Source organism: Cyprinodon variegatus, unplaced genomic scaffold, assembly GCF_000732505.1.
Source record: "Cyprinodon variegatus isolate N-32 unplaced genomic scaffold, C_variegatus-1.0 Scaffold205, whole genome shotgun sequence".
Classification (NCBI taxonomy): Eukaryota; Metazoa; Chordata; class Actinopteri; order Cyprinodontiformes; family Cyprinodontidae; genus Cyprinodon; species Cyprinodon variegatus.
Genome location: NW_015150658.1, coordinates 547,041 through 573,242, shown reverse-complemented (window position 1 = coordinate 573,242; position 26,202 = coordinate 547,041). Strand labels below are relative to the sequence as shown.

General features: G+C 35.7%; 3 protein-coding genes and 1 long non-coding RNA gene across 5 annotated transcripts in view; 3 read left to right on the top strand and 1 right to left on the bottom strand.

The window, feature by feature from the left end:
* The window catches only part of LOC107088065, a 12,903-nt gene extending 6,478 nt beyond the window's left edge, over positions 1 to 6,425 (top strand). Inside the window, exons 2-3 of the long non-coding RNA XR_001481364.1 lie at positions 5,465 to 5,568; positions 5,958 to 6,425. This is a non-coding gene — a long non-coding RNA (uncharacterized LOC107088065). The remainder of the gene's footprint in view (positions 1 to 5,464; positions 5,569 to 5,957) is intronic.
* Positions 6,426 to 7,582: 1,157 nt separating this feature from the next.
* ncmap (non-compact myelin associated protein) lies at positions 7,583 to 11,155 on the top strand. The gene is made up of 3 exons (XM_015379992.1): positions 7,583 to 7,707; positions 8,097 to 8,181; positions 10,152 to 11,155. The coding sequence occupies exons 1-3, from the start codon at positions 7,617 to 7,619 to the stop codon at positions 10,423 to 10,425; spliced, it is 450 nt and encodes a 149-aa protein (XP_015235478.1). The 5' UTR covers positions 7,583 to 7,616; the 3' UTR covers positions 10,426 to 11,155.
* A 1,573-nt stretch (positions 11,156 to 12,728) lies between these two features.
* tmem234 (transmembrane protein 234) lies at positions 12,729 to 18,320 on the top strand. Its single transcript, XM_015379973.1, has 5 exons — positions 12,729 to 12,884; positions 14,333 to 14,484; positions 14,572 to 14,638; positions 17,399 to 17,491; positions 17,598 to 18,320. Exons 1-5 carry the CDS (start codon positions 12,872 to 12,874, stop codon positions 17,705 to 17,707), a joined length of 435 nt encoding a protein of 144 aa, XP_015235459.1. The 5' UTR covers positions 12,729 to 12,871; the 3' UTR covers positions 17,708 to 18,320.
* Positions 18,321 to 18,440: 120 nt separating this feature from the next.
* Positions 18,441 to 25,941, bottom strand: LOC107088046 (doublecortin domain-containing protein 2-like). Of its 2 annotated transcripts, XM_015379972.1 has the most exons (15): positions 25,745 to 25,941; positions 25,287 to 25,577; positions 25,112 to 25,163; positions 22,765 to 22,835; positions 21,614 to 21,745; positions 21,404 to 21,538; positions 21,219 to 21,258; positions 20,977 to 21,042; positions 20,655 to 20,823; positions 19,924 to 20,033; positions 19,698 to 19,766; positions 18,948 to 19,022; positions 18,815 to 18,859; positions 18,653 to 18,730; positions 18,441 to 18,583 (listed from the first exon to the last, which is right to left on the bottom strand). In XM_015379972.1, the coding sequence occupies exons 2-15, from the start codon at positions 25,568 to 25,570 to the stop codon at positions 18,524 to 18,526; spliced, it is 1,386 nt and encodes a 461-aa protein (XP_015235458.1). In that variant the 5' UTR covers positions 25,571 to 25,577; positions 25,745 to 25,941; the 3' UTR covers positions 18,441 to 18,523. The 2 variants fall into 2 exon arrangements, with proteins under 2 accessions (XP_015235458.1, XP_015235457.1); XM_015379971.1 differs by having other exon boundaries at positions 18,441 to 19,022; positions 25,741 to 25,941.
* Positions 25,942 to 26,202: the final 261 nt, after the last annotated feature.

The window sequence follows — 26,202 nt, the reverse complement described above, 5'->3', positions numbered from 1 at the left end:
TAGAAGGAAGTTCTTCAAAAGAGGACTGTGGTAGAAAAGTTAGTATTTAACTAATATGCAAAATGCGGCTGTATTTTCCTAAAGTCTAATTTACTGTCTTAATTTTTAGGAACTATAATAGATCAGATTGAAACATATGTTAATACCAACTGCAAAAACAGAATGGTTCCTTTGTTTTAATTTTCAATTCCTACATCGGGACTTTTACCAACCGTTAGTTACAGAACCAAGATGCATCAGGAATTTCATTATATCTGTCTTTTATTTTAAGAAGGCATTAACATGAAATCTGAGATAAAGCTTTTTTTTTTTTTTTAGATCAGTGAAAGAATTAATGTTTTTTTTAGGTTTTAGGGTTTTTTATTGTCACCAGAGCGGCTGTGTTTCCAACTTTGCTCCCGATCACTTATCTGGAGCTGTCAGCACTGTAAAGAGTAAATGTTATCGATCTCCTTATTAACCTTTATGCTTAATATTGTGTCAACACTTGAAGAGTCAATGATGCCATATTTAGCAGTGATCAGGAAACTGTATAACATGTTCAGTACACAGACATATCTGAAATTAGCCCCATGAGTTTGTCATCACCAGGTAATAAAAGATAACAATCTGTCAAATAACCAGAAGGATCTAACCTCCTACTTCTCAATTTTCATGTCAGTCAGGTTTTATTATCGCTTCCACAGTTTTGGGTCATAAATTATAAAAAAAAATAAATACAAAAACAAATTGTATCCAGGACATGCAAGGCTTGTAAACTCTGAATGTTTAACCTGTAGGAGCCACTGCAGTTGGCGCTTCTCATCCTTCTGCTGTTTACAAACTAAGAAATACTTTTTTAATCATCTAGTTATAACCGTACATTCATAATTATAATTGTGTACTGTGTATAGCAAGCAAATTATAGGTGGATAGATGATAGTTATTTATTCTGTAGCATCTGCTATATGATGTGAACGAACACAAAGATAAATCAGGCTCGATGTCTACCATTGTCTGAAGGATAAAAACATAAATTCTACAAAAGATGTTTTTATCAAGGATATACAAATCCAGAAATGTATTAATTTTTTGTTTAAAAGCCCCCAAGGCATCAGCAATTAATATAATTAAGATTTTTTTTCTTGATTTACATAAAATCAATGTTTTTTTTTTTAATAATTTTATCAAATAAGGTATTTGACTTAAGAAACTACTTACAGTAGAAAGGGTTTTTTTTTTCTTCTGGATTTACATTTAAAAAATAACAGCTGATCAAGGTTTTAGGTTTATCAAAAGGTTTTACAGTCGAGAAGTTGGAGTTCTGATGTCAAAAACAGGAGTAGAATATAGTAGAAGAGAGTTTTCAATTCATTTTTATTCTAAGGTGAATGGGTGGATCAGATTAAATTGGAATCAATAAAAGAAATAAAACATTTCCCTTCATTAAAACAGCAACCCCAAACCTCCTTTTAGTTAATATCTTTAGTTTACCAGTTTATACAATTCAGTCAAATCTTTTCAAGTGTTTTGAATTGAAAGGTTTTGCATAAATTCCAGTTAATTTGACTGCAATTCGCACACAGGTGGATGGATCAGATTTAGAGAGGAAAGACAGCAGCAGACTGGGTTCATGTGTGTTCCTTCAGTTTCCACATGCTGGGATTCACATCTTTTTATTGCCAATGCAAATTGGGCGAGCCACCTGTTCCACCTGCTGCCGTGATTTAGTCTCATTTGACGCACTGCAGCCTCGCTCCTACCAGCACTTCAATTAACCGTGATTTAGAACAATTACTGAAATGCTTCCCCTAAATAAGGATTCGGTGAAATTGAAATGGGACATGACAAACCCCTCAGACGGTAATATTAGGCCACTTTTCAGTTACATTATGTGATAAGATTCTTTTTTTATGCTATTATGACACTTGTTCCGTTTCAGGGTTGCAAGAGAGAAAATGTAAATACATTTGATGCTATTTTAAGTCTAGACAGTAAGGGACAGTTGTAATTTTTTTTTCTTTTTTGCATGAGTTGCAAACTCCGAGCAAGCGATTGTCTCCAGTCTGGAAGGTATCGTTTGCAGGGACAGCCCTGACCTACGGCTGTGTGCAGCTTGTTTCCTCAACGGTATCAGGGATTCTCCAGGATAACAGAGGATCTCTGCATGACGCATAACATTAGATTAGATTGAGATCTGAAAACCGCTCTGAGGTCAAGGAAAATGAAATATGGCTTTCCGTTTTGTCATTGTTAGGCCAAAAAGAGGACAGAAAACAAGGCATGTTTCTTTTTTCTTTTCCTTTACTGTCCCATATATCATAATCCCTGCATTTGCGTCATGATTACCTTTAATTTCACACCATCTTGTCCTCCATTTCAATCTGCTGTATATAATTACCTCAGTGACACTTTACGCATGTCTACCCTAAATTCACTGCATGTCTTTTACCTTCTGTTCCTGCCGCTCTTCCTTTGTGTAATGATCCTCTGTACAGTGCTTTCCTATTATCCTGAAATATTGTCTCGGATCTGTTTTGCTCAAAGGGTGGAACTGCAGATGGAAAAAGGGAGAAAAAACAGATCATATACATCCTGCATGATGGAAAATAGAAACTCAGATTTAAAATTCAGTTTAGTAAAACATTTATGCATGGCCACTGAAGCATTTATACCAATAGACAAAGTAGCAGTTTTAGTAAAATGTACCTAATAGTATTCGACCAAACATCCCAACGTCCTGTTGTCTCCAACCTACAAAACCATTTTATACTTTATCCCCAAATGAAATTTTAAACAAACATGTTTGAAAGAAACTTGGTTTGCAACAGTCAGCTTTATTCTATGTTTTGTCCATTGCCAACAGTTGGGCCTTGGGACTTTTGAAGGTTTGAGTTGAAGGTGATGTTAAATCTATTCAGTCTTTTATTTTGAATTAGTGCTATTTCTATCATTGCAGGAAATCATCTCTGAGGTTTAATCAAATGTGATATCCATCAGATTTCTATCTTAAGTCCACTTTTGTTCATTTAACATTGCATTTTACTTAAAGCATTATTTTTGAGTGATTACTCTAGAAAACAGCTTTGATTATTATTGTAGTTCTGATATTCGGTCCCTGGAGCCTGCTTATGGTGGAGGTGAACTATGAGGCTGTAAAGGCCCACAAGGCAGGCAGGGAGCTTGCAAGAGGGCTTAGATTTCCTCATAGAAAGATCTCAAAATTTTATATATCAACAACAATTTAAACTCACAGAGATGTTCCTTGAATAGTACAATGTAAAACATTATGATTTGCTAAAATGTTTATGTATTTGAAGCCTGCTTATCAAAATCTTAATTGCTTAATAATTTAACGCTATGGCTGTAGTTTTATCTTTATTTGCAGCTTTTCTCTCTTCTGGCCTCGTATCTTTTGTACTTTATAACAGTGCTAAGAAAGCTAGGAAAACATTAGAAATGTGCCATGGTGATGGGTAGGCACAATGTTTCTACTTTCTTTTAATGTCTGTATAAAACATACCGAACTCAACACTGGACACAACATACATACAAAATAAATAAGACAGAGAAATAATCATTCTCTGTAAAAGATCAAGCTGTTACTTTGTCAAATGCTTTGTAAATGTGTTCACTAGTTAACAAGACATCTTTCAATTGCACTAATGTTTTTGAAAATGTGACTGGATGGAAATGGGGCCTCATTTTATAGGATTTTTAGTCTCTATTATAAGTTTAAAAATATAGCTCCACAAAATGTTATTTCTAAATCATTTTTTTTTATTATTCTTTCAGTTTTGAGGCATTTATTTTTTTGAGTTGTGTGGCACTGAACTTTGAACTTTTGCATTTAAAATCCAAGTTACTGTATATAGATTCTCCATTTAAATGTGAGTATGAGCAATTAATATTTAAGGCTGAAAACTTGATGGTTCCTCCTTGGGCATCAACCAGTGGTTTTAAGTCTGAAATAAAGCAGCTGGATATCAGCATTTCAGTTTAAAGAGCTCTTGTTCAATGATATTAATGCAAGAAAAAACTATTTTGTTTCTTTTCTGTGCAAATCATAAATGATCAACAAATTATGACTGACAAACTGAAAGAGAAGATTGTGTTTTCTGGTGCTCGCTATGATAGGTTTATATCTAATTTGGCAAACTGGAACTACTTATTATTATTATTATTTTTATTATATATATTATATATTATTATTATTATTATATATATATTATTATTATATATTATATATATTATATTTATTATATTATTATCATTATTTGATCATTAAAAATCTATTAAATATTCATGTTGGTTCCACAAGGCTTTACTCTTTTGCCTCTTTTATCCAAAATGTGAATGTTCAATTATCAATTGAGACCACAACGATAATAAATGGATGGGCCAGACTTTGGTTCAGTGCAGAATGTTGCACAAGTTTTTAATTTTAGTCCCAAGCATAATAAAAAAAAAAATCTGAAATCTAGAATTAGATTGAATAAGGAGAAAGAGAAAAGTATACTTTAATTTTAACTTCCATATATCCGGCTAAAAACATATAGATAAATTATAGGTTTTAGTAAAAAAGAAATCAAGCAGGCAGCTGCAGCTCATCCGAACTGCTGCTATTGGAGGCCAGGCCAAGACCAGGTTATTGGATCCAATGACCCCACTCCTTTAATCACTGCACTGACTCGCTATCAGGGCTTTAATGCATTATTGATGGTTTTAAAGGTACTAAATAGTCTTTGACCTTGGATATTTTATAGGGATGAACCATATTTCATTAGAAATCTGCTTACAGAGTTCCTGGTGCACAAGTTTTTCTTTGTATTGATCAGGTTTTGCAAATAGAATAAGATAATTTGCATTTGAAGTAAGAGCAAACAACTCAGTTATTCTATTACAAGTGAATATCTAATTATCTAATTTTAAGGGGGAAAAAAAATACTAATTCCGTCAGCAGATCAATGCATTTGCCTGCTCAAATTAAACAAAAGTACTTTTATTTTGAGAGATTTTTACTTATTTTTACATAAGCATTAGCAAGGTGGAGGAAGCGTTTAGCTGATATTTGTATAACCTATGAAGCAAACTCCATGGAAACCTATAACTGTCTATCATAACAAATATTACCTTATCAGTTCATTTAATATTCTATGACTGTCTGTTTTGTAGGGCTTTCGTTTTAAATATCATACATAAACAAATAATGTTTCAGTCATTAAAATGTTTCTCCCTTTACTAATGTTTTTTTTCCTCATACCTTTCGATTTTGATTTGAAGTTGTACAAATAAACTTACCTTGCATGTAATGTTAATACTCATGCAATACCACATAATTGTCTCTTTCTTCTTTTTTTATTAATCTAAAATCTCCTCCTAATGCTCTTGTTTTTATCTGAAAGAAAGCTTTTACAAAGTTCCTAACATATATTGCTTTAATATCTCAAAGATGTTGCAGATCATCAAATTTCTTTTCTTGCAGGTTATTGCTGAAAATGAGTTCATCTGCTTCACCTGCGCCCATCACTACAGTTCCTTCAAACACAACGTTTGTGACTAAGTCTAGAGAACAAATACTTATCCAGAGTAAGAAACCAGATTATGCTTTGTGTTTGTTTATGTTTTTGTCTCCTTGCAGTTCTGGTTACAGATTCTAAAACACGTTGTTCTTTCTGCAGATATTAGAAAACCTAGAGGAAACACCCATCATGTCTCTTTAGAGACAATTTGTATCGTCACAGTTTATGACAGTGTGTTCAAGAATGGCACCCATGCATATATTAAAACATTTTTCTCATATTTTGTTTATCTGAATGTGCCGTTGCTATGTTACAACACTGCTGAAGGACTTTTTAAAAAGTTGCACCACAGATAGAAAAAAAAATGTGAACAAAACAGAGCATGTGGTGAGGCGATGGTAGATAACCTGCCTTTCTAGACTTTTATGTCTCTTTCTCTCTCTGTCTGCTTTGCAGGCTCTGGGGCTATGATTGCTGTCATTGTCATAGGCATCATTATAATTCTTGCCGTTGTTCTCATCATTCTGAAGACATATAACAGGTGAGATGACATTCCTTCATATTGTATTGGCCTGATGATAGCATACTGGGTCTATTTTTATTCATTCAGGGTGAACGGGATGCCTGCTGAAGCTTTCCAGCTTTTCATCCGTGAAAAAATGTGATTCTTTGTTGTTGAATTCTGTAACATAATGCAGAAGAACATTTAAATTACCCCTATTAAAGACATAAACAACATGTATCCGTTTGGTCACATTAGAAAAGTATGAATACCTCTTGAACTTTTGTCACTTTTTAATGTAACAACCAGATACTTTCGTGTAATTGATGCGATAGACCATCTGAAAAGTATGTTTGAAGTGGAAGGAAAAACTGAGTGTCTCCATCAACTTTGCTTATCTAGGTTGAAATTTCCTCCGCTGCCAAGTCTTACCACATATTTTCATTCAGATTTGGACTGNCCAAAATGTGAATGTTCAATTATCAATTGAGACCACAACGATAATAAATGGATGGGCCAGACTTTGGTTCAGTGCAGAATGTTGCACAAGTTTTTAATTTTAGTCCCAAGCATAATAAAAAAAAAAATCTGAAATCTAGAATTAGATTGAATAAGGAGAAAGAGAAAAGTATACTTTAATTTTAACTTCCATATATCCGGCTAAAAACATATAGATAAATTATAGGTTTTAGTAAAAAAGAAATCAAGCAGGCAGCTGCAGCTCATCCGAACTGCTGCTATTGGAGGCCAGGCCAAGACCAGGTTATTGGATCCAATGACCCCACTCCTTTAATCACTGCACTGACTCGCTATCAGGGCTTTAATGCATTATTGATGGTTTTAAAGGTACTAAATAGTCTTTGACCTTGGATATTTTATAGGGATGAACCATATTTCATTAGAAATCTGCTTACAGAGTTCCTGGTGCACAAGTTTTTCTTTGTATTGATCAGGTTTTGCAAATAGAATAAGATAATTTGCATTTGAAGTAAGAGCAAACAACTCAGTTATTCTATTACAAGTGAATATCTAATTATCTAATTTTAAGGGGGAAAAAAAATACTAATTCCGTCAGCAGATCAATGCATTTGCCTGCTCAAATTAAACAAAAGTACTTTTATTTTGAGAGATTTTTACTTATTTTTACATAAGCATTAGCAAGGTGGAGGAAGCGTTTAGCTGATATTTGTATAACCTATGAAGCAAACTCCATGGAAACCTATAACTGTCTATCATAACAAATATTACCTTATCAGTTCATTTAATATTCTATGACTGTCTGTTTTGTAGGGCTTTCGTTTTAAATATCATACATAAACAAATAATGTTTCAGTCATTAAAATGTTTCTCCCTTTACTAATGTTTTTTTTCCTCATACCTTTCGATTTTGATTTGAAGTTGTACAAATAAACTTACCTTGCATGTAATGTTAATACTCATGCAATACCACATAATTGTCTCTTTCTTCTTTTTTTATTAATCTAAAATCTCCTCCTAATGCTCTTGTTTTTATCTGAAAGAAAGCTTTTACAAAGTTCCTAACATATATTGCTTTAATATCTCAAAGATGTTGCAGATCATCAAATTTCTTTTCTTGCAGGTTATTGCTGAAAATGAGTTCATCTGCTTCACCTGCGCCCATCACTACAGTTCCTTCAAACACAACGTTTGTGACTAAGTCTAGAGAACAAATACTTATCCAGAGTAAGAAACCAGATTATGCTTTGTGTTTGTTTATGTTTTTGTCTCCTTGCAGTTCTGGTTACAGATTCTAAAACACGTTGTTCTTTCTGCAGATATTAGAAAACCTAGAGGAAACACCCATCATGTCTCTTTAGAGACAATTTGTATCGTCACAGTTTATGACAGTGTGTTCAAGAATGGCACCCATGCATATATTAAAACATTTTTCTCATATTTTGTTTATCTGAATGTGCCGTTGCTATGTTACAACACTGCTGAAGGACTTTTTAAAAAGTTGCACCACAGATAGAAAAAAAAATGTGAACAAAACAGAGCATGTGGTGAGGCGATGGTAGATAACCTGCCTTTCTAGACTTTTATGTCTCTTTCTCTCTCTGTCTGCTTTGCAGGCTCTGGGGCTATGATTGCTGTCATTGTCATAGGCATCATTATAATTCTTGCCGTTGTTCTCATCATTCTGAAGACATATAACAGGTGAGATGACATTCCTTCATATTGTATTGGCCTGATGATAGCATACTGGGTCTATTTTTATTCATTCAGGGTGAACGGGATGCCTGCTGAAGCTTTCCAGCTTTTCATCCGTGAAAAAATGTGATTCTTTGTTGTTGAATTCTGTAACATAATGCAGAAGAACATTTAAATTACCCCTATTAAAGACATAAACAACATGTATCCGTTTGGTCACATTAGAAAAGTATGAATACCTCTTGAACTTTTGTCACTTTTTAATGTAACAACCAGATACTTTCGTGTAATTGATGCGATAGACCATCTGAAAAGTATGTTTGAAGTGGAAGGAAAAACTGAGTGTCTCCATCAACTTTGCTTATCTAGGTTGAAATTTCCTCCGCTGCCAAGTCTTACCACATATTTTCATTCAGATTTGGACTGGGCCACTCCACAGATCTATATTTATTCGCTAGATTGCTGATAGACTGAAAAAAAAACTGAAGTCACCAGCTGCCATCTTTGTACTCCCCAATTTCAATGAGGTTTGCGCCATAAAAATGCCTGTAATGTAATGTAATTTCCATGATAATGTAATCAATACATGTATATTACGTGTACATCATCAGTTTATGACTTTAGGCACATCATCAGATGATGTGTGAGTTTATGTGTCTGTGTAATATTCTTAATATCTGACTATATTATCATGTTCCATCAACACAGTATTTTGGTTGTGAAGGATTTGTGTAATATGTTATATAAAATTATTAATTGACTTCATGGCCTTCATCTGAATATGCACGGTGATGTGCCTATTTTTTTTTTTTTTACCATAAATGACAGTAGTGTACTGATGCAATCAAACATCAAATGCATGTCAAAGTGATTAATTCATCTTTATTTTAAAAGTCTTATGAGAACATCATTGTTGTTTGACGCTGTAGCGCATGTATTGTTTACGTTCCGACCAGTCTAACTAGGGGGTACCAATATGGCGGCCGGTGACTTCAACGCACCGTGTACTACCAATGACCTATCAGCAATCAAGAGAATAAATATAGATCAGTGGGCCACTCTAGCACATTAAAACTAGTGTTGCACCAATACCGTTACCAGTATTGGGCGGGGCCCTGATACTGCACTAAAATGGTTGTGATCGGTATCGGCGAGTACCGACAAATAGGGCACCGACACCATTTTGAGAGCCAAAAGTTTATTCAGCTATTGTCACCCATTCCAGGTAGGCAATAAAAAGTTCTACTGGATTCACTTTTTTTTTGTCTTTTTCCTGCTTCACAAAGGTAGGCAGCAGCTTGACAAAGCCATGATGGCAATTATTTTACATCCAAGTATTATGTAGTTCTTCATATATATATATACAAACATCAATTTCAAACAGATGGTATTGGTATATACAAACATCGATTTCAAACAGATGGTATTGGTATCGGCCAATAATGCACAGCCAGGAATCGAGTATTGGCATCATCACAACACTAATAATAAGCCCCATATTTAGCTCCAGATGTTTTTGGGGATGGAGGGCTGATATTCATTGTTTTTACTCCATGCCCTGGTAATAAAAAAGATCCATTATCAACCGAGAGCCTACAAGGCTAGTGTATAAATGCAGCATGGACCTAATGTAGTTCCTTCACACACAGTGACTCTCTTTACTAATTCAGTGCTGACTGAAGGCATTTAGTTGGGCTGAATTGTATTTATGAGTTTCAGAGCATAGGAAGTTGAATACAAATAACCAATAATTTTTTTGGTTTAAACAAATCTCAAAGGTATTATTATTTTCCTTCCACTTTAAAAAGATGCACTAATTTTGTTAGTCTTTTGAATAAAATTTCAATAAATGTATATATACTTGTCATCTTTGTGATCATATTTTTGGTGCTCTTACATTATTATGAGCGATCAAAACATGCAGGTGGCCTCGTTAAAGAAGATATTTAGTCTTGTGTTGCTCTCTTTCTGGCCAGGCGAACACATGAGTCAAGACTTCTAGGAGGCAGGTCGGGCTCCAAACCCCGCCCAAAGTTATCCCAGTCCACAGTTAATGGCAGCGTGCCTCTCAGCACCATATCAGGCAGCATCAACAACTCCAACCCGGCTTCAGAAAACGGCTTCCAGCTGCCCAGAGCGGAGCTGAGCAGTGTGGAGGGAAACAACATAGACCAGTTCAGCACCACCAGCGACTACAGCGAATCCACTGTGGTCACCATACATGACGCACCCTCTCCATTCAACACATAGCACACAGACTGCAGTTCAGGCTGAAAGCAGACACTGACTGATGCTTTATCTTCAGACCAGACCGCAATCTGTGCTGACTGAAACCTGTGGGAATCTATGATCTCTCTCTGTCAGTGTGGACCCGCTGAGCTGCTGCAGGTGACTGAATCATGAACAAAATGGTGTCACATTCAAGAGCCTTGGATTATGAAGGATACAGCATAAAGACAATCTGATGATTGGAAAAAAATGTTTTGATTTTTGAGTTCTCACCTTTTATTTGAGAAACCATACTTAAATAAAGCAGTGAAATATAATGGCTGCCATGACAGACAATGTTTGGTGTGAAGGATTTAGTTCTTTAAACTCTACTTTTGGATCCATGATCCTATCCAGTGTCAGTAGCCCCACTTTTGTTTGGAAAAAGTTTATTTAAAGACATCTTCATCATCAAATGGGACAGTCTATGAGAAGTTTTAAATTCAATAACTGAAATATAAATATGCTAGATGACAGTTTATTGTGCAACATTTAGCAGTATAACTGATTGTGTTAAACCTGATTTATTACCCATAATTCTGTCTTAGTGTTTTCCTCACAGATTAGTTTAGGTTTTATTTTGTTTAGCTTCTGTCAGTAAAACCCGTTGATGTGAATTCTGAAAGAAATTGAAACGAAAGTATTTTGCACTTTATATCATTGTTCCTTGTCTCTTAGGGTGTTTTTTTTATTGTATCTGTTTGTCTTTCTTTGTGACTTATGATTATAATAAAATTACAATATTTTATGTTTGAATTTGTATTTCTTGTTGAAAGCATCTCAATCTGCCCTAGAGATAGAAAACTGGGAAATAGTAATGGTGGTTAAAGATGGATCAATAAATAGATAAAGTAGCTTTAATTCTATCTTTTGGGGGTACTCTCCTCCTCATATTAGTTGGTATTTATTCATATAGTAGGTCAAATATGCAAATATAAGATACTCCGTCAAGAAGCCAATACAACATCAGTTATAAACATAATACTTGATTATACATGATGATATGGAATAGTAATTAACTAAGTGAAACACATTATATAAATATAATATATTTATAAAACCGTAATTTCTGTTATATCTGTGAATTTCAATTTACATTTAATGTAAACATGACATTTAATATCAGAAGTTTACATCACGTAAATAAAAATATAACATTTTTGTAATCAAGAAATTCAGGATTAATAATAAATATATAAATCCTGCTTAAAGTTTTCTATATTTAAAAGTTACTTTAGATATAATAAAAACAGTTACTTTAGATATAATTAAAGCCTAATTTGTTGGATAATTATCTAAATTATTTTAAAGGATCTCCTAAGGTGTCTATATATCATTTGATATGTTTTTGGATAAACTTTCATTTGAAATCAATACATTTTTGAATAATCCTATCTCTATTCTTGAGGAGCAAAGCCTAGCCTACAAAGGTTAGTTTTAACTCTGCAGGTTTTCCAGAGACTTATTTAAACCTGCAGAAGTTGGGATTACAGAATACGCAGCTCTAAACTCAACACCACTGAACACTTATCTAATCAGCTAACATGCTATAATTAAGGGTGATATATACCACACTGGAAATCTCCAAGCATAGCACCAAATATTTATGAAGGAAGCATCTCATTATATTAGAGACTGAATCCTGTTCAATAGTCAGTGATTAAGTGGATATAAATTATATCAGTAACTGAAAAAGACTAAAAACAATAAATGTTTTGTCTAAATTAATGTCATAAAGTTATAACAAGAAGCTTCCTTGTTTTAAAGTGCATCATTTTAATACATATGTGCATCATTTTAATTTTAATACATGGTTTCATGTATTATTATGGTGTAAATAGTTAAAACTTTCAGCTATTTACACCATACTTGTCTATTCTTAAATATTATTATCATATAGATGATTTATTCATCCTAACAATAGACAGAAATGTTATGAAGGCTTATCAGACTGGAAAACGTCAAAGTAAACATTATTGTGGTTGTTGGGTTATTATTGAGAAATTATTTACATTTGTGATTTGATCTACAACCTCTGTTAATTTCCACATGTGCCTCCAGATAAGTTAATTTCATTTTAACCCTCTACGTCAGCTCATTCAAATTTCCATAAGTTAATAAATAGATCGAGCCAAAAGGTTGTTTAGGATTTACTGCGCCCTCTGCTGGTAGGACTTGGCTACAAACAAATTGGATTTGGAGGGTACATTCAAGATAACAAATTTTTGGTATTTAATTTGATTAAAATAAAACTGACGCGTAATTAACATACATTTTGATAAAAATTATATTTTAAATTAAAATCCTCCGTTTATTTGATATACGGGCTACGTGGGGACATGAGTACATTTTGTGTGGTTTAACAATGTTAAACAACCGCAACGGATTCTTGAACGCGACTTTTAGGTGACATGCAGTTGACGTGAGGATGGTGACTGTAGGTAAGAGGTACCGGTTTGTTTTGCTGTTTTAGAATATTTTTTTACCATATCTACTGTCGACATTAGACTCTCATCAGTTTCACTCACATTTCAGAACTAAATTGAGGACGCCTGAAAAGCTAACCTATGCTAAGGAAGTAGCCTAGCTCCTACCAGGTGCTGAAAGTTGCTAACTTTCTGTTAGCTCCCTGAATGAGGAGCTGTTTAGCTTCATGTAATAAATCTGGACCAGCTTCAATCCATCCATTTCTCCTTTTTAAATTCGAAAATACTCACTGCTGTTTTGTCATTACCTAATTTATAAAAAAATCAAATACGTTTTTATTTAAATCTCGACAGAAATTATCTACTTTATTGATTGATAAACAACTTAAGCTGATTTTATTCTTTTTTAAGCTTTTTTTCCCCCCAGTGTTTTTCTCATTTTGTCTAAAATGCACATTTTCGTGTGTACATTTAAATATTTATAAACTGAAAAGACCTCTGTTGCTTTACCAGATTAAAACTTACCAAGCTTTACAACTACAATATCTAAGCTGGTTTAAAAAANTTACTTTTATTTATCATTTTGTGCAAAGTTAGAATAAGGTTGATGAGATCATATTACTCAAATAACAATGGTTGGTAGGAAAACAACTGACCTATTATATCTTTAACCTGTGTGTTACATTATCCTTTACACAGAAGCAGCTTGATTATATCGCAGGTTTTTATAGGCAGGTTGAAATTTTACCATATTTTTTTTTTTGCTGATTTGGACAGATTTCTGATATGTCAATTAAATTCAGTTTATTTATGTAGCGCTAATTGACAACACACGTCATCTCAAGGCACTTTACAGTTCACCAGATCATGCAGTCAAGTTTATTCAATTTTCTATCTAAGAAAAACCAGTTGATTGCATCGTCTCATTGACTCAAATGAGTCCTAAGCATGCTTGTAGCGACAGTGTAGAGGAAAAACTCCCTTTTAACAGGAAGAAACCTCCAGCAGGATCAGGCTCAGTGTGAGCGGCCATCTGCCGAGGGGACTGTGGTTCAAGGAGACAGAAGCAGAGATACAAAAAGCAACTGTAAAAGGAGGCCCCGTCCAGGAAACACACAGCCAGGCAGATGATCTCTGAGCCAACTCCCATGCCAGAGGACGAAGAGAGCACATCCAGCCAGTCACAGTCAGAGAAACAGGACCACACTGGAAAACAGGGCAATCTCTAACATTTTGGTTCAGGATGTTGATATCTGGGATGTAATATTCTCTAAATAACAGTTTTCAGTATTTTTTGTAGATCTTAATTCTGTTTGAAAATCCCCTAAATTTTTATTCTGAATACATTCTTTTGGCTTCAAACTGTAAAATTTGATGATTAAACTGTGAAGCAGCAGTAGAGTATTTTGTCCTGTGTATAATAAACATTAACGTAGAGATGTGAATGTGGTTTTGGTTTGAAGTGGAGGTGCTGAGTCTGATATTGGTGTCGCTGCTGTGGGGCTGCACCAACCCGTTCCTGAAAAAAGGCTCAGAGGGGATCGAAAATGTGAAAGAAACCAACAGAGTCTCTCAGCTGCTGGCTGAAATCAAGTTTCTCCTTCTAAACGTCAAGGTATCTCATAAGACAAAGTTTCCTGTTTAGATGAACTCTGTTGTTATTGTTTGTTTAGCTGAACCTCTCCATTGTGTTTCTCTTTAGTACTTGGTTCCATTTCTCCTAAACCAGAGTGGTTCTCTGGTTTATTTTTATACGCTGTCAACCACCGGTAAGTAAAACACCTAACTATACATTAAATATCTGACTCTAATAATCTTTTATACTGAACAGGTACATCTCAATATGTTAGAATATCAGGGTTTCCATGGGTCATTAAAAATCATTGAAAGTCATTATAGGCATTTAAAGGCATTACAATTCATTAAATGTGATTATCGGGGCATTTAAAATGCTTTCTTAAAAAAAAAAAGATATTTATGAAACCAATTTCGTCATTTTTAATAATTATAATTATATCGCAATGTATTTGCGTGGAACTGCTGGCAGTTGATCGTAAAGTCATATATTCGGAAAAGAAGTTTGAGGCGGAGAAAAAGCTAGAGAATTGAAAAAAGCAAATTTCAACAAAAGAGAGTGGGTACTTGATGATTAAAATGATTTCTAATAGCATTAGAAGAGCATTAAAAAGCATTAAATTACACATTCCTGTATAAACCCTGAATATCATCATGGAACTCCATTTATTTCACTTGTTCCAATCGGGCGGGGAGATATGGTTTAAAAATTTTATCTTTGATATTTTTTTCCCCCCTCCTACTAAATACTAAAAGTTTCATAATAAAAAATACAAGAGATGTATACCAGTTTCAAAAACCACCTTTTTATTTCAATCATCTTTAACCTTCATTTAATAGCAACAAATTTCAAGCTGGGAAATTGCTGTAAAACAATCATGTTCCACAACAAAAAAATGAAAATATCAAACACTACAAGTTTAAACCTGGTGTTGTCACACAGGGAGCTAGTTTATTAGTTATGAGGTTATAGCTAAGAACAGAAAGGGATAAAATGATGTCACTCCGAGCTATAGGAGCTGAAGGGGAGAGTTGGTAAAAAGAAAACAATCTTAATTTTTCCATAAATTAAATCCTCATAAACTCCTATTTGATTAATAGATAAAATAACTGAATTGCTCTGCCCTAGGTCCAATTTTAAAAAACAACATACATTTTATGTAGTTATGTATAGATGCATTAGACTAGCGGTAGATTTAAATTGTTTTTATAAGTTTTCATTATCTTCCTGATAAATAAAATACCAAATTTTAATGATCAAATTAGTATTGATGATCGTTTTAGATAATTATTTTAAACAGCACCAGTAAAGGAACTTTTTTTTTTTTTAATACAGACCTGTCATGTTTTTTTGAGGCTGTGGCCTAAACAATCATGGAGGAGACAACTAACTTGACAACTTCAGCAGAGAGGAAGAAACATACAGTAACAGGCCTGGGTTGTAGCAAAATATATTGATTGAAAGTTTAGAGGATGGAAAAAGTGTGAAAGGGAAAAGGTTCACAAATGAGGAACAGACGATTCCAAGTTTTAGGTTAAAGGACGAGTAATGCTCAATGAACGTATGAATACAAAGAATAGAATTCAACTTTATTGTCATTACATTTTCACAAGTGCAAAGCTATGAAATGAACTCTGCATTTAACCCATCCCATTGGGGAGCTGCGACTATGTGCTGCCCGAGGAGCAGTGTAGGGCTTTAACTCAGAACCTCTGGGAACCGGGGCGTGCTTCAGTGGAACAGTGGTTAGCGTGTATGACCCATGTACAGAGGCCTAGTTCTTGACCTGGCCGACCCAGGTTCAAATCTGACCTGTGGCCTTTTGCAGCAGGTGTCACCCCCTTTCCTGTCAGACTACTATCTAAAAAAAATAAAAATTGAGCCACTAGTGTCGCTATAAAAAAACAAAAAACCTCTGGGATCCAAGTGCAATGCCACTACTCCAAGTACGTTCCACAAAGAAATTAGATGCACAAACTACAGTGTTTGTAGCTTTTAAAAAAAAAGACTTTTCACAATTTTTTCACAATTCATAAAATGTTTATATGTGTTTATATTTGCGAAGCCTTGCTAGTATCATTTGTTACTCATCATTCATGATATTCCACACCGAGCTTTCCGTGTGGATTTAAATATTCCTAGGTGTATGGTGTGGAAAAAAAACAATAATTTTGCCATGGTGACCTAGTGGGCCTGTCAGGCATAAAGCAGGATTAAAATCTAGATTAATTTCAAAAGTCAAGGTCCTGGAGTCTGGAAGAGAGAGAGACCAAGTTGTTGGAAGTCCGCTGTAATGTTTTTGTGGTAACTGATGTTTTGGAGCCATGTCATCTGCTGCTGGTGTTCTGCTTTCTCAATGTCAGTTCGAAATGCCCAACAGGATATCTTAGAACCACTGATGCTTCTGTGTGCCTAAAAAGTTTGGATAAATTGATCCACAAACTGATCTGAACTGCAGCTCCAAGGAGCCTATATGGAAGATGGTTTAAAGGAAGAGGAAGACCCCAGACCTAAGAATGGAGTCTAACTGGGCAGAACCACAGGTTCATATCCTTCAAGCCATGCCTCGTTGATGCAGGCGTTCATGCTAATGGAGTCCTGAACAAACATAGAAACAGTGGATTACATGGACATTCTGCTCAGTAGCCTCATATTTTCGTTTTATTAACAATGATTTTTATTTAATCTGATTCACATTTTCCAAGAGGCTGAGATTTAAATACATTTTTCATTAGCTAGGATCATCCGTATCATCAAAGAAAAAAATAACCTCCTGAGGAGGGGAAATAACAAATTCCTATCGTGATGATATTCTAATTCATTCAGATGTGGCTGTTTGTTTCTGTTGAACCAGTTCCTTTTAACAAAGACCTGACATGTGGAGGGCGTCCATCACCGGTTCTCTCATCAAACTAGAATCTGTATATTTCACTATGTTTCTTTTCCGACACAGATTTGTCTTTTGCTGTTCCTGTGGCGAACTCTCTCACCTTCCTTTGCACTCTGCTGACTGGCAAGTTGCTGGGTGAAGAAATAGGAGGCAAACGTGAGTCATGATCTCTGCTGGATCCTTCATCATCGACATGCAGCATCTATCACTTTCCATCTTCTGTTTTTTATTAAAAATGTTTCTCCTGCTCCTCATTGTGCAGGGGCTGTTTTGGGGCTGCTCCTCACTATGGCTGGGATCACTCTGTGTGTTATAAGCTCCGTTGAAAGCAAAGATACTGACGGACAGAACCAGGGCCAGCATCAGCTCTGATGGAGATCAAGATTAAAGCAAATTCTCCTGCGCTGCCAGGGGATCACTTAGCGGGAAAGAAAAGAGGACCAACGCTGCATCTTCAGCTGGACTAGAGGAGGGTGAAGATTTAGGCAGAAGCTGTTTACAGAAAACTGTCCTGCAGGGAGAATCGCTCCTAGATTTACTCATGTTGGACTTCAAAAGACCTGCCAGAGGAAGAAGATGCTGAAGACATAGAGGGTTGAAGTAGGGTTCACTCTAGATTTATGGCGCTCACGTAGAAAATGGTTGCTGTTAGTTTTTACTGGTTGGTTTTTACTTCCGTGGGAGAGGAATTTCCAAAGATGTTGTCGAGACAATAAGCTATTAGAGAACGGTTGATGAAAAGGATCATTTATGTCATGCCTTGGTGTAACAAAATTTCCCTTAAATTGAAGTTAGCTAAAACTAATAAAAAAAAAAAGGAAGCCTATTGTTGGGTAAAACTTAAATCAGCTAAAAAAATACTTATCAAAGGTATAGGACCATAATTTAGACATCACTGGATAAAACTATTTTCATATCAGCTTTTTATGGGGTATTTTCTTTAAAATAAGCTACACAGGGTTAAAAGTTTCTTATATTTACATGTACATAATGTCAGCATTTAATCCTGTTAAAAAGGATGAAATAAGCGTAAATAAAATGTTAAAATAAACATCCCTTTTAGAAATAGTTTATTTTTTAAATCTGGGGAATGATTTGTTGGTTTATTTTTGACATGTCTGTCCTATGGATAAAAAGATAAACTTCCAACCATCTAGCTGGACTGTGGAAGAGATCTTCGGTGACGCGTCATACTGTGACCTGCCGGTTCTGTCCGGATCGAGCTGGTGATGCATCCTGCAGGCTCTTCTGTCAGGAAAAATATAAAATCATAAGGGCAAAGTATTTGCAACATTTTGAAGATGTTTGTAAACCTGCCTGCTCTTCCTTGACCTTTCCCTCTGAGTGAGATGATGATGAACTTGACTTTGAAGACACAGGCTTCAGCTCAGCCTCCTTTCGAAAACACAGACCGCTATGATCAGTTTTCTGTGCCTGTAATTATCCAGCAGCTGGTTAAATGTGTGGGTGTGTTTATACCAGAGTCTGAGCTGCTGACTCCTCTTCCTGTTCACATGCTTTCCCCTTTCATACAGAAATAAATAAAAATAAATAAAAAAACACACTGACCCAGTTAAATAGGAGGCAGTTGCTAATATAAACACCCAGTCACATGCTCTACCTGCTTTCCACTGGGTTCCTTTTGATGGTTGCTGCTGTTATGCAGTTCACTCTTTTCTGCACGTCTCTTGAGAAAAAGAGATGTTTTTTTTGTTAGAAATTATAAAAGAGGATTAGGGCCACTGAACAAAAAAATAAGTTATTTTTAAATATTTCAGTTTAATATGGGAAAAAAAGTCAGAATTCTGACTTTAATCTCAGAATCCTGACTTTTTTTCTCAGAATTTTGGATCTTAATGTAGATGGGCACCATGAAGGAAGAGATTTGGAGCAATTAGCTTCACTGACAAATATGTGAGTTGTTTGGGGGGGCCAGTAACACATTGGTGGAAAATAACGGAATTAGGCAACTTTTTACGTGCCCAAAGGGTCCCCGGTGATGCTATTGCATAAATGGAAGAGCAGAAGGTGATTAAAACAAGAGAGCTGGTTTAGTCTTTAAAACAGACATGGCTACGGCTTGATGCTAACATGTTTGTTAGCCGTCAGAATTCTGAGATTAAAGAAAAAAGACTTTTTTTTTCATACTGAAATAAAATTTAAAAATCAGTTAACTTTTTAAATTTTTTCAGTGGCCCTAATACTCTTCTTAAAGAAATACATTTATTGCCCTTTTAACAGTAAATAATACACACAGGCACAGCATTTTATTCGTGCCTTTTTGTTTCCTATTTTTTTCCCTATTTTTTTTAACATTTTTGTCTTATCATGTCTTAATTCATTTAAATAAGATGCTGCCCACCTGCTGAATGCTGTGCACAGGGTCCTCTGAGGTCTTTAAGTCTTCATCTTCAACTATTTCTGCAATTCTCTTTAAATAAAGAACGAAAATCAGCTTTAGATTTGACCCAAACCTTTGCGATACATTTTTAGATGACAAAGCTGTATGAGTTTTATTTTCAGGTTTAAAGCCTTTAAAGACTTTGATGTAATGAGACAGGAATGAGTGTGTGGTGTCTGAAGCTAACCTGATCAACAGGAAGCTCTGTTGCCGTATTCTCATCCTCCTGCACTTCCTCTGCATCCCGGACCTCCTCCCTGTTTGTCCTTTCTTCTCCTTCAAACACACCTGGCTTAACTGTCGCAAAAATAGACTATTTTAAAACTCAGTTTCTGATGAATTATAAAGGAAAAGGATTCAATATCTTCTGCTTTTAAATGCTAGGTTTCAGAACCCTCTGAAATATTTGTTCCCGTTTGAGTTTTTACTGTCTTTCCTCAGACGCTGTCCTGCTTGTTTTAGATGGGTTTTTTTTTCCTGCACTAACACACCTGGATTAGATAACATGCCAAGGAGCTGAATTATCCGCTCTGTTGGAGCATCTCAAACAAACTGCGGGACAGCAGCCTTTAAAGGACCGACTTTGAACACAAACGTCACTGTCTGTTGGTTCTAAACCAGTGCTCCATTTTCAATTCTTTTCCTGTTTTTTTCTCAGAATGATCCAGTTTTTAAATTCATCCGTCCTTCCATCAACTCTGATTAGTCTCCCTGCAGCAGATGAAAAAAAGGCTCCCCACAGCATGACGCTGCCACCACCAGATATGCTGTGTTCAGCATGACGTATGAGGGTTTATATGACACCATGTAGATCATAAAGTTCAGATATGTCTCTCACACTTCTTTCCTGTCAGCTAAGATATTTATAATACATAAAAGCATATTGCTATATTGTGCCTAATGGAAGTTGATCCTAACCAGATCCATTGGTGCGCGGCGGTCGGGTTTGATTTCTGTTCTTGCGAACTTTGACGGGTCTGGCGAAGAATGCAGAAGCTTCATCTGCTCCTTTTCTCCTGCTCAGCTGCTGCGAGGACTGAGGAGCTGAAGCTTCATCTCCGGTCGACTTCACCCTCCGACCATCTGACTGAAAGTCAAGACTTACAGCTATTCATGCATTTTAATTAGGAGGTGGAGATGCACATATAATGTCTCCATCTTTTGCTAAACTAATGAATCAGTAACAAGCAGTCATGGCATCAGATGGTTATGAAGCAGATGGAGGTTCTCTTCGTTTTACCTCTGGGGAGTTAAGTAGGGCGGAGTCACTGTGGCGGTCCTCAGGCCCACTTCCTGCTTTCCTGTTCTAAGAGAAAAAATGTCTGACCATTTTGATCTATTTTGCTTTTAAAAGAAATATTCTGAATTTACCTGCTGCAAATAATGTGTGAGAGTTTGAAAAGGACAAGTCTGACTTAAATATGATATTTAGGATGAATAATCAAATGTGAAAGAAAGAAGTGATGTTTTTTTTTTTTTTACCTCAGTTCTCCTCAGCAGCCTCCTCTTTTCAGGATAATTTCTAAAAACAAATAAAAATGGAGACTTGATCATTATAATGGCTATTGTTGTATCTTCTGATGGTCTTAACTGTGGAAGGAAACAAGGACAGATGCATGTAAAAACTAACATTTCCACAAACAAACAGAGCACCGTCGTTTCAATACCTTTGTTTAGTTTTGGAAACCAGCAGCTCCACATATGGAAGTTTCTTGAACCTTTCAGTTCCCACAGCAACATAGGAGCGGCCTGTCTGCAGCTCCTCGGCTGAGGAGATGGAAGCCCCCTCTAGTGAGCACAGTCTGAAACAAACGTTACCCAGATCCTGAACTTCTTGATAGGATCTAGGAGAGGGCCATATGTGAAGCTCGCCTGACCTGCGCACGGCTCCAGTCCGTAAGCTGACCTTCTCTGTAACCAGACTCAGGATCTGATCCAAGTCCTGCTGCATGCTCCGGGGAATGATGAACCGGAAAGGTGGGCACAGAAGATCTCCATTACGGAACACACTGAACAAACGTTAAAGGAGAGCCTTACGTTTTTAATTGACTCTGATGGAAAATCTGACGAAAGCAGCCAAAGTATTATTTTAATACTTTATATTATTTTTAAGCATGTTTTTGCAAAGTGATCATGCATCTAAATTTTTACAGGATGCAAAAGCAAACTTTAATTATATCACTGATGTCAAAGACCAACTAAAATTTGTGAATTGTTGTCAAAGAGAAAAAAAAAAGGATTCAACCCTCTTAACTCCATTAACCCTAAATATAAAATAAAAAGTTGCAATTTTCTGCCTTTAGATGTAATTTAATGAGTCCTTGTTCTGCAACACAGCTGCTAAATTGAACACTAAATTTCTCATTTAATTTCCTTTAAACCTTTACTCCAAAATTTGATTCCTCTGTTGACTCGAACACCGATAATCTGACAGAAACTTTTAGCTTTTAATCTTAATTTTCTTTGTACACATTTCATTGTTTCTTACACAGATTCAGAGGCTCTATCTGTTTTTTTGTCTATTCCCGGCAACAAGAAGCTGTTTAACTAATTTAATCAATTAATCCAATTTTTTTTTCTTTTTTTTTGGCTGAATAGTTCCTGGATTTTTTACATAGGGATTACATATTGTAATAAAACAAAAACAATATGGCTTATAAATACTTGGTGTCTGTTTCAGAAGACATAAATTTGTAAATGAAAATCCCAAACAGTGTTAATCTCTAAATGCATTGAGAATCAGTGGCATGACTTAAAAGTGAATGTTTGCAGATGATCTCCATCCAATCTTAAGCTAATTTGCAAATGAGGGCAATAACTTCATTAAATGGATGTATGATGCTGAAAGAAGAATACAACAGAGGAAAATTTGAAAAAAAAAAAAAAACTAATAAAATATAAATCCACCATTTTCTTTCAACATCCCAGCTACCTTGTGAGGGTCTAATAAATAAAAACCCACATAAAAGAAAATGTTCTAGGGTTATGATTGAAGGGGTGTGTATTTGTGTAGAATTGTCAAACTCACTGTATAATGCAGGGAACAGGAATAAACTTCCTCCATTTGGCTGAAACGTTTGGCCTCTGGATGACTTTCGCCTATTAGGGATATTTGAAAAATCAAATGCAGAGAACATCCCACTCTGAAAGCCTGATCATCTTCTGTTCTGTTCAAACACCACTCATCAGATTTACGCCGCTTCCATTCTCCGCATCCATATCCATCCCAGCAAACTCACTTTCCCTTCAAGTATAATGACTATTTAAACATTCTGCTCGTGTAAACTCAAGTGCGGCAGCCATGGAAACTAAGCTCGCTCTAAGAGTCCTCAGATGGCATATTTACTTACCGTGTCTGATTTGAGGTATCCTCTCAAAGCTCTATACCGAGATGCTTTACATAAATGCAATGAAAACCAAATGTGTCTGGCCATAGCTGGGGGGGAATCGGAACAAAGCCACCATTATGGTTTCATCCTCCGTGAGGGAGAGCTTTCTTTATTAATCTACATCCAGTCTGAATCAAGCTGTGAATTTCAGGCCTGTCAGGACATGCACATGGCCCTGATGGGATTTTGTGGAAACTTTGTGTGACACACACACAAACACACACACACAAACACACACACACATGCTTATTGCTTTGCTCCAAGGTAACCACAACACTGGCATGCAAAACTTTCAAAAACCCAAAGATTCTGACTGAAAATCTAAATGAAAGTCATATTTATTCCTGAATGTAATATGGTTTTTGTAAAACACTAATAGGCAGAGACCGGGAGTTTTAAAAAAAAGAGTTTCTTCATGCATTCATACAGATTAAAAGACCGACTCTTTCTTTTATATTAAATATTGCAATTATAAAATCTACAGACAAATAATAAAATTTGAACTTTTTCTTGTTTAAAAAAAACTCTCTGTAGGAACTGGTTTAGTCTGCATGGCTATGGCATTATCCACCTGTAGCTAATGAGGCTAAGGTACTTTATTAAATTATAGCAGAGTGAACAGTTAGCATTTTATCATTAGCATTATACATGACAACCACTGATACCAGCGGTACTGTAAGAAGAAAATGGCTGATCTTATCACATCTGGGGCTAAAATAAGTGAAGCAAATAAGAGATTATCCCATTAATTAAAAATATTAAAGTACAAGAGGTGTGTCATCAAAGCCAAAGACCATTAAACCCTGTTAGGAATTTATTTTTCTGATTTATTTTGATTGGCAGATGCCTGTTTACTTATTAGTCACAGGGAAATAAAAAAAAAAAACTTTAATAATAATATGAATAATCACGTTTATATGGTCCTTTACAGTGACATTTTGATTAATAAAAATATATTTGGAATGATATTGCTAAATAAACATTTGGATTATAGAAAAACTCATCTTAAATAAATTGCAAATGGCAAAAATTAAAAAATCTACACCCCTATACATGTCATATGTTAAATATATTATAAAAATAATCACTTTCATTTTTAAAATTGTGTGTATTTCATGTTTAGACAAATGTTTATACTTTATAAACTACTACCGTAGGTCATTCTTCCAGCACATGGCATGGTTAACCGTCTGAGTACTGTTACTCAAGTAACAATTAGATTTGATTGTTAAATTAGTTGATGACTAATAATTAATTAATCAAGAAAAAATATCTGATGATTTTTTGTTTAAGATCAGTTGTCTAAGAGCCAATGATGACCCAGAGTATTTCACAGCAACTTGAAATTTAAAGGCAGAGCTCCGTAGTATTTCTCACTGACAGACATTTTGGATTTTTAATGTATTTTGTTTTTAAAGCAAATATTTCTATATTGCTATGTTGAAGGAGTTTTAGAAACATTGGGAAATAATTGTACCAGGCTATTGAGGATTCTTTTGTGGGCATTCTTGACACTCTTTCTAAAGCTCTAAGTTTGTTTATTTGAATATCAAAATTATATCACATCCACAAAAATTGGGAAAGGAATCATAATGTAGGTTTGAACCCTATCAATGGGTCGCTGCACATGACTCCACTGCTGAAAAGAAAACACATAGAAGTTTAAAGTTTAGTTTGCATCAGCCAAATACTGGGAGAATATAGTCACTCAGATTAGACCAGAACTGTCAGGGCGTTATTACCTAAACAACTTCCTACTTATATACAAACACATTTATAGAACGTTTTTTTTTTTTTTATTTCTCCTATGCGCCACTTCAGCAGTTATACATTCATCCACAAACTATTTTGTGCTGACTTTGTTTTATGTATGGATTACATTCATGTGTTTTCTTCACCCTGCAGCCCTGTGGTGCAATCCTCTGTTAGAGTGGGTTAATGAATGATGGACGATGCAGGAGGCCATGGTAGAAATAAGGAGCCTACCTGTGGATCATGACGACTTCCAGCTTGCTTTTTTAACCCTGCATGCAAATAACTGTATAAAGACAGATCATATGATACAATGATAGTTTTTTGGCTAATATTTATCTAGTATTCAATCAGGTAGATTAATCTTTTAGACTAACAGAAGGTTCAATAATAAATAACATGTACTCACTCCAGTTTCTTGAACCTCTCAAAGCCGGCTGCGACATACTGGGCTCCTGGTTTGAGGTCCTGCAGGTCTGTGACCCTGTGGCCCTGCTTTGGGGTGTAAAGATTCCTGACAGCAAGCGGAGCCCCGATGCTCTGGGTCACCTCGTTCAGGAAGGCCTCCATTGTGGCCACCTGACGTTGGTTGACCACAAACCTACGTCCGCTGTAGAAGGGGTCTCCATTCCTGAACACCACTACGTTCTTGACTGGAGGCAGGTGAGATGGAACTGCAGTGCTGGATGCCATCTCTGAGCTACAAGCACATCCACACACTTATTTTTCCACACATAAAGACTATATCACTAAACACCACATATGATTCTTTAAGGCATATTTGCTCAACAACTACACATCTTTGCATACATAGGATCTCTGATCTATTTTCTAAGTGCAGCACAGACACTTCACACACAGACCTACAGGAGGGTTAGGTTCAGCACAGCCGAATGTGGAAATCGATCCCTTCTGCTCTTGGGGTCCGTCTAGACTCCAGCTCCCCACGCTCTGCTCTGTTCTCTGCCCCCCTCTCTCACGGACACTACTACTACTTTGACGGCGGTGAGTATTTCCTGGTTGCTATGGCAGCAGGGCCAGCAAGGACTGGCTTTGTGGGCCAAACCATCGATGGAAACCACAACAAAGCTGTGTGACAGAGGAGGGAGAAGGGGTTGGGTCTCTGTGCTGTGGGCTGAATCAATAAGATAAACCTCTACACCTGCACATGTGTTTTTGCAAAAATGCCAGTGAGATGTTACTGAGAACATTTTAATGTCCCAAAATTAACAACAGTAAAAGTAGTTTTGTTCAATTTATTAGACCTACAGCTCAGTTTAGATCTCATCGCCTCCAGCATTAATTACATTAATGGGGGCCGTTAA

What these genes read in the sequence shown, in the direction of transcription:
- tmem234 (XM_015379973.1), top strand. An exon ending in TTCTCCTTCTAAACGTCAAG is followed by an intron (nt 14,485 to 14,571) that starts GTATCTCATAAG and finishes GTTTCTCTTTAG; the next exon opens with TACTTGGTTCCATTTCTCCT. An exon ending in TTATACGCTGTCAACCACCG is followed by an intron (nt 14,639 to 17,398) that starts GTAAGTAAAACA and finishes TTTCCGACACAG; the next exon opens with ATTTGTCTTTTGCTGTTCCT.
- LOC107088046 (XM_015379972.1), bottom strand. Translation starts at nt 25,570, where the DNA reads ATGGCATCCAGCACTGCAGTTCCATCTCACCTGCCTCCAGTCAAGAAC. An exon ending in CCCTACTTAACTCCCCAGAG is followed by an intron (nt 20,824 to 20,976) that starts GTAAAACGAAGA and finishes CTTGACTTTCAG; the next exon opens with TCAGATGGTCGGAGGGTGAA. An exon ending in GAAAGGTCAAGGAAGAGCAG is followed by an intron (nt 18,584 to 18,652) that starts GCAGGTTTACAA and finishes TTTTCCTGACAG; the next exon opens with AAGAGCCTGCAGGATGCATC.
- ncmap (XM_015379992.1), top strand. Translation starts at nt 7,617, where the DNA reads ATGAGTTCATCTGCTTCACCTGCGCCCATCACTACAGTTCCTTCAAAC. An exon ending in AGAACAAATACTTATCCAGA is followed by an intron (nt 7,708 to 8,096) that starts GTAAGAAACCAG and finishes TCTGCTTTGCAG; the next exon opens with GCTCTGGGGCTATGATTGCT. An exon ending in ATTCTGAAGACATATAACAG is followed by an intron (nt 8,182 to 10,151) that starts GTGAGATGACAT and finishes CTTTCTGGCCAG; the next exon opens with GCGAACACATGAGTCAAGAC.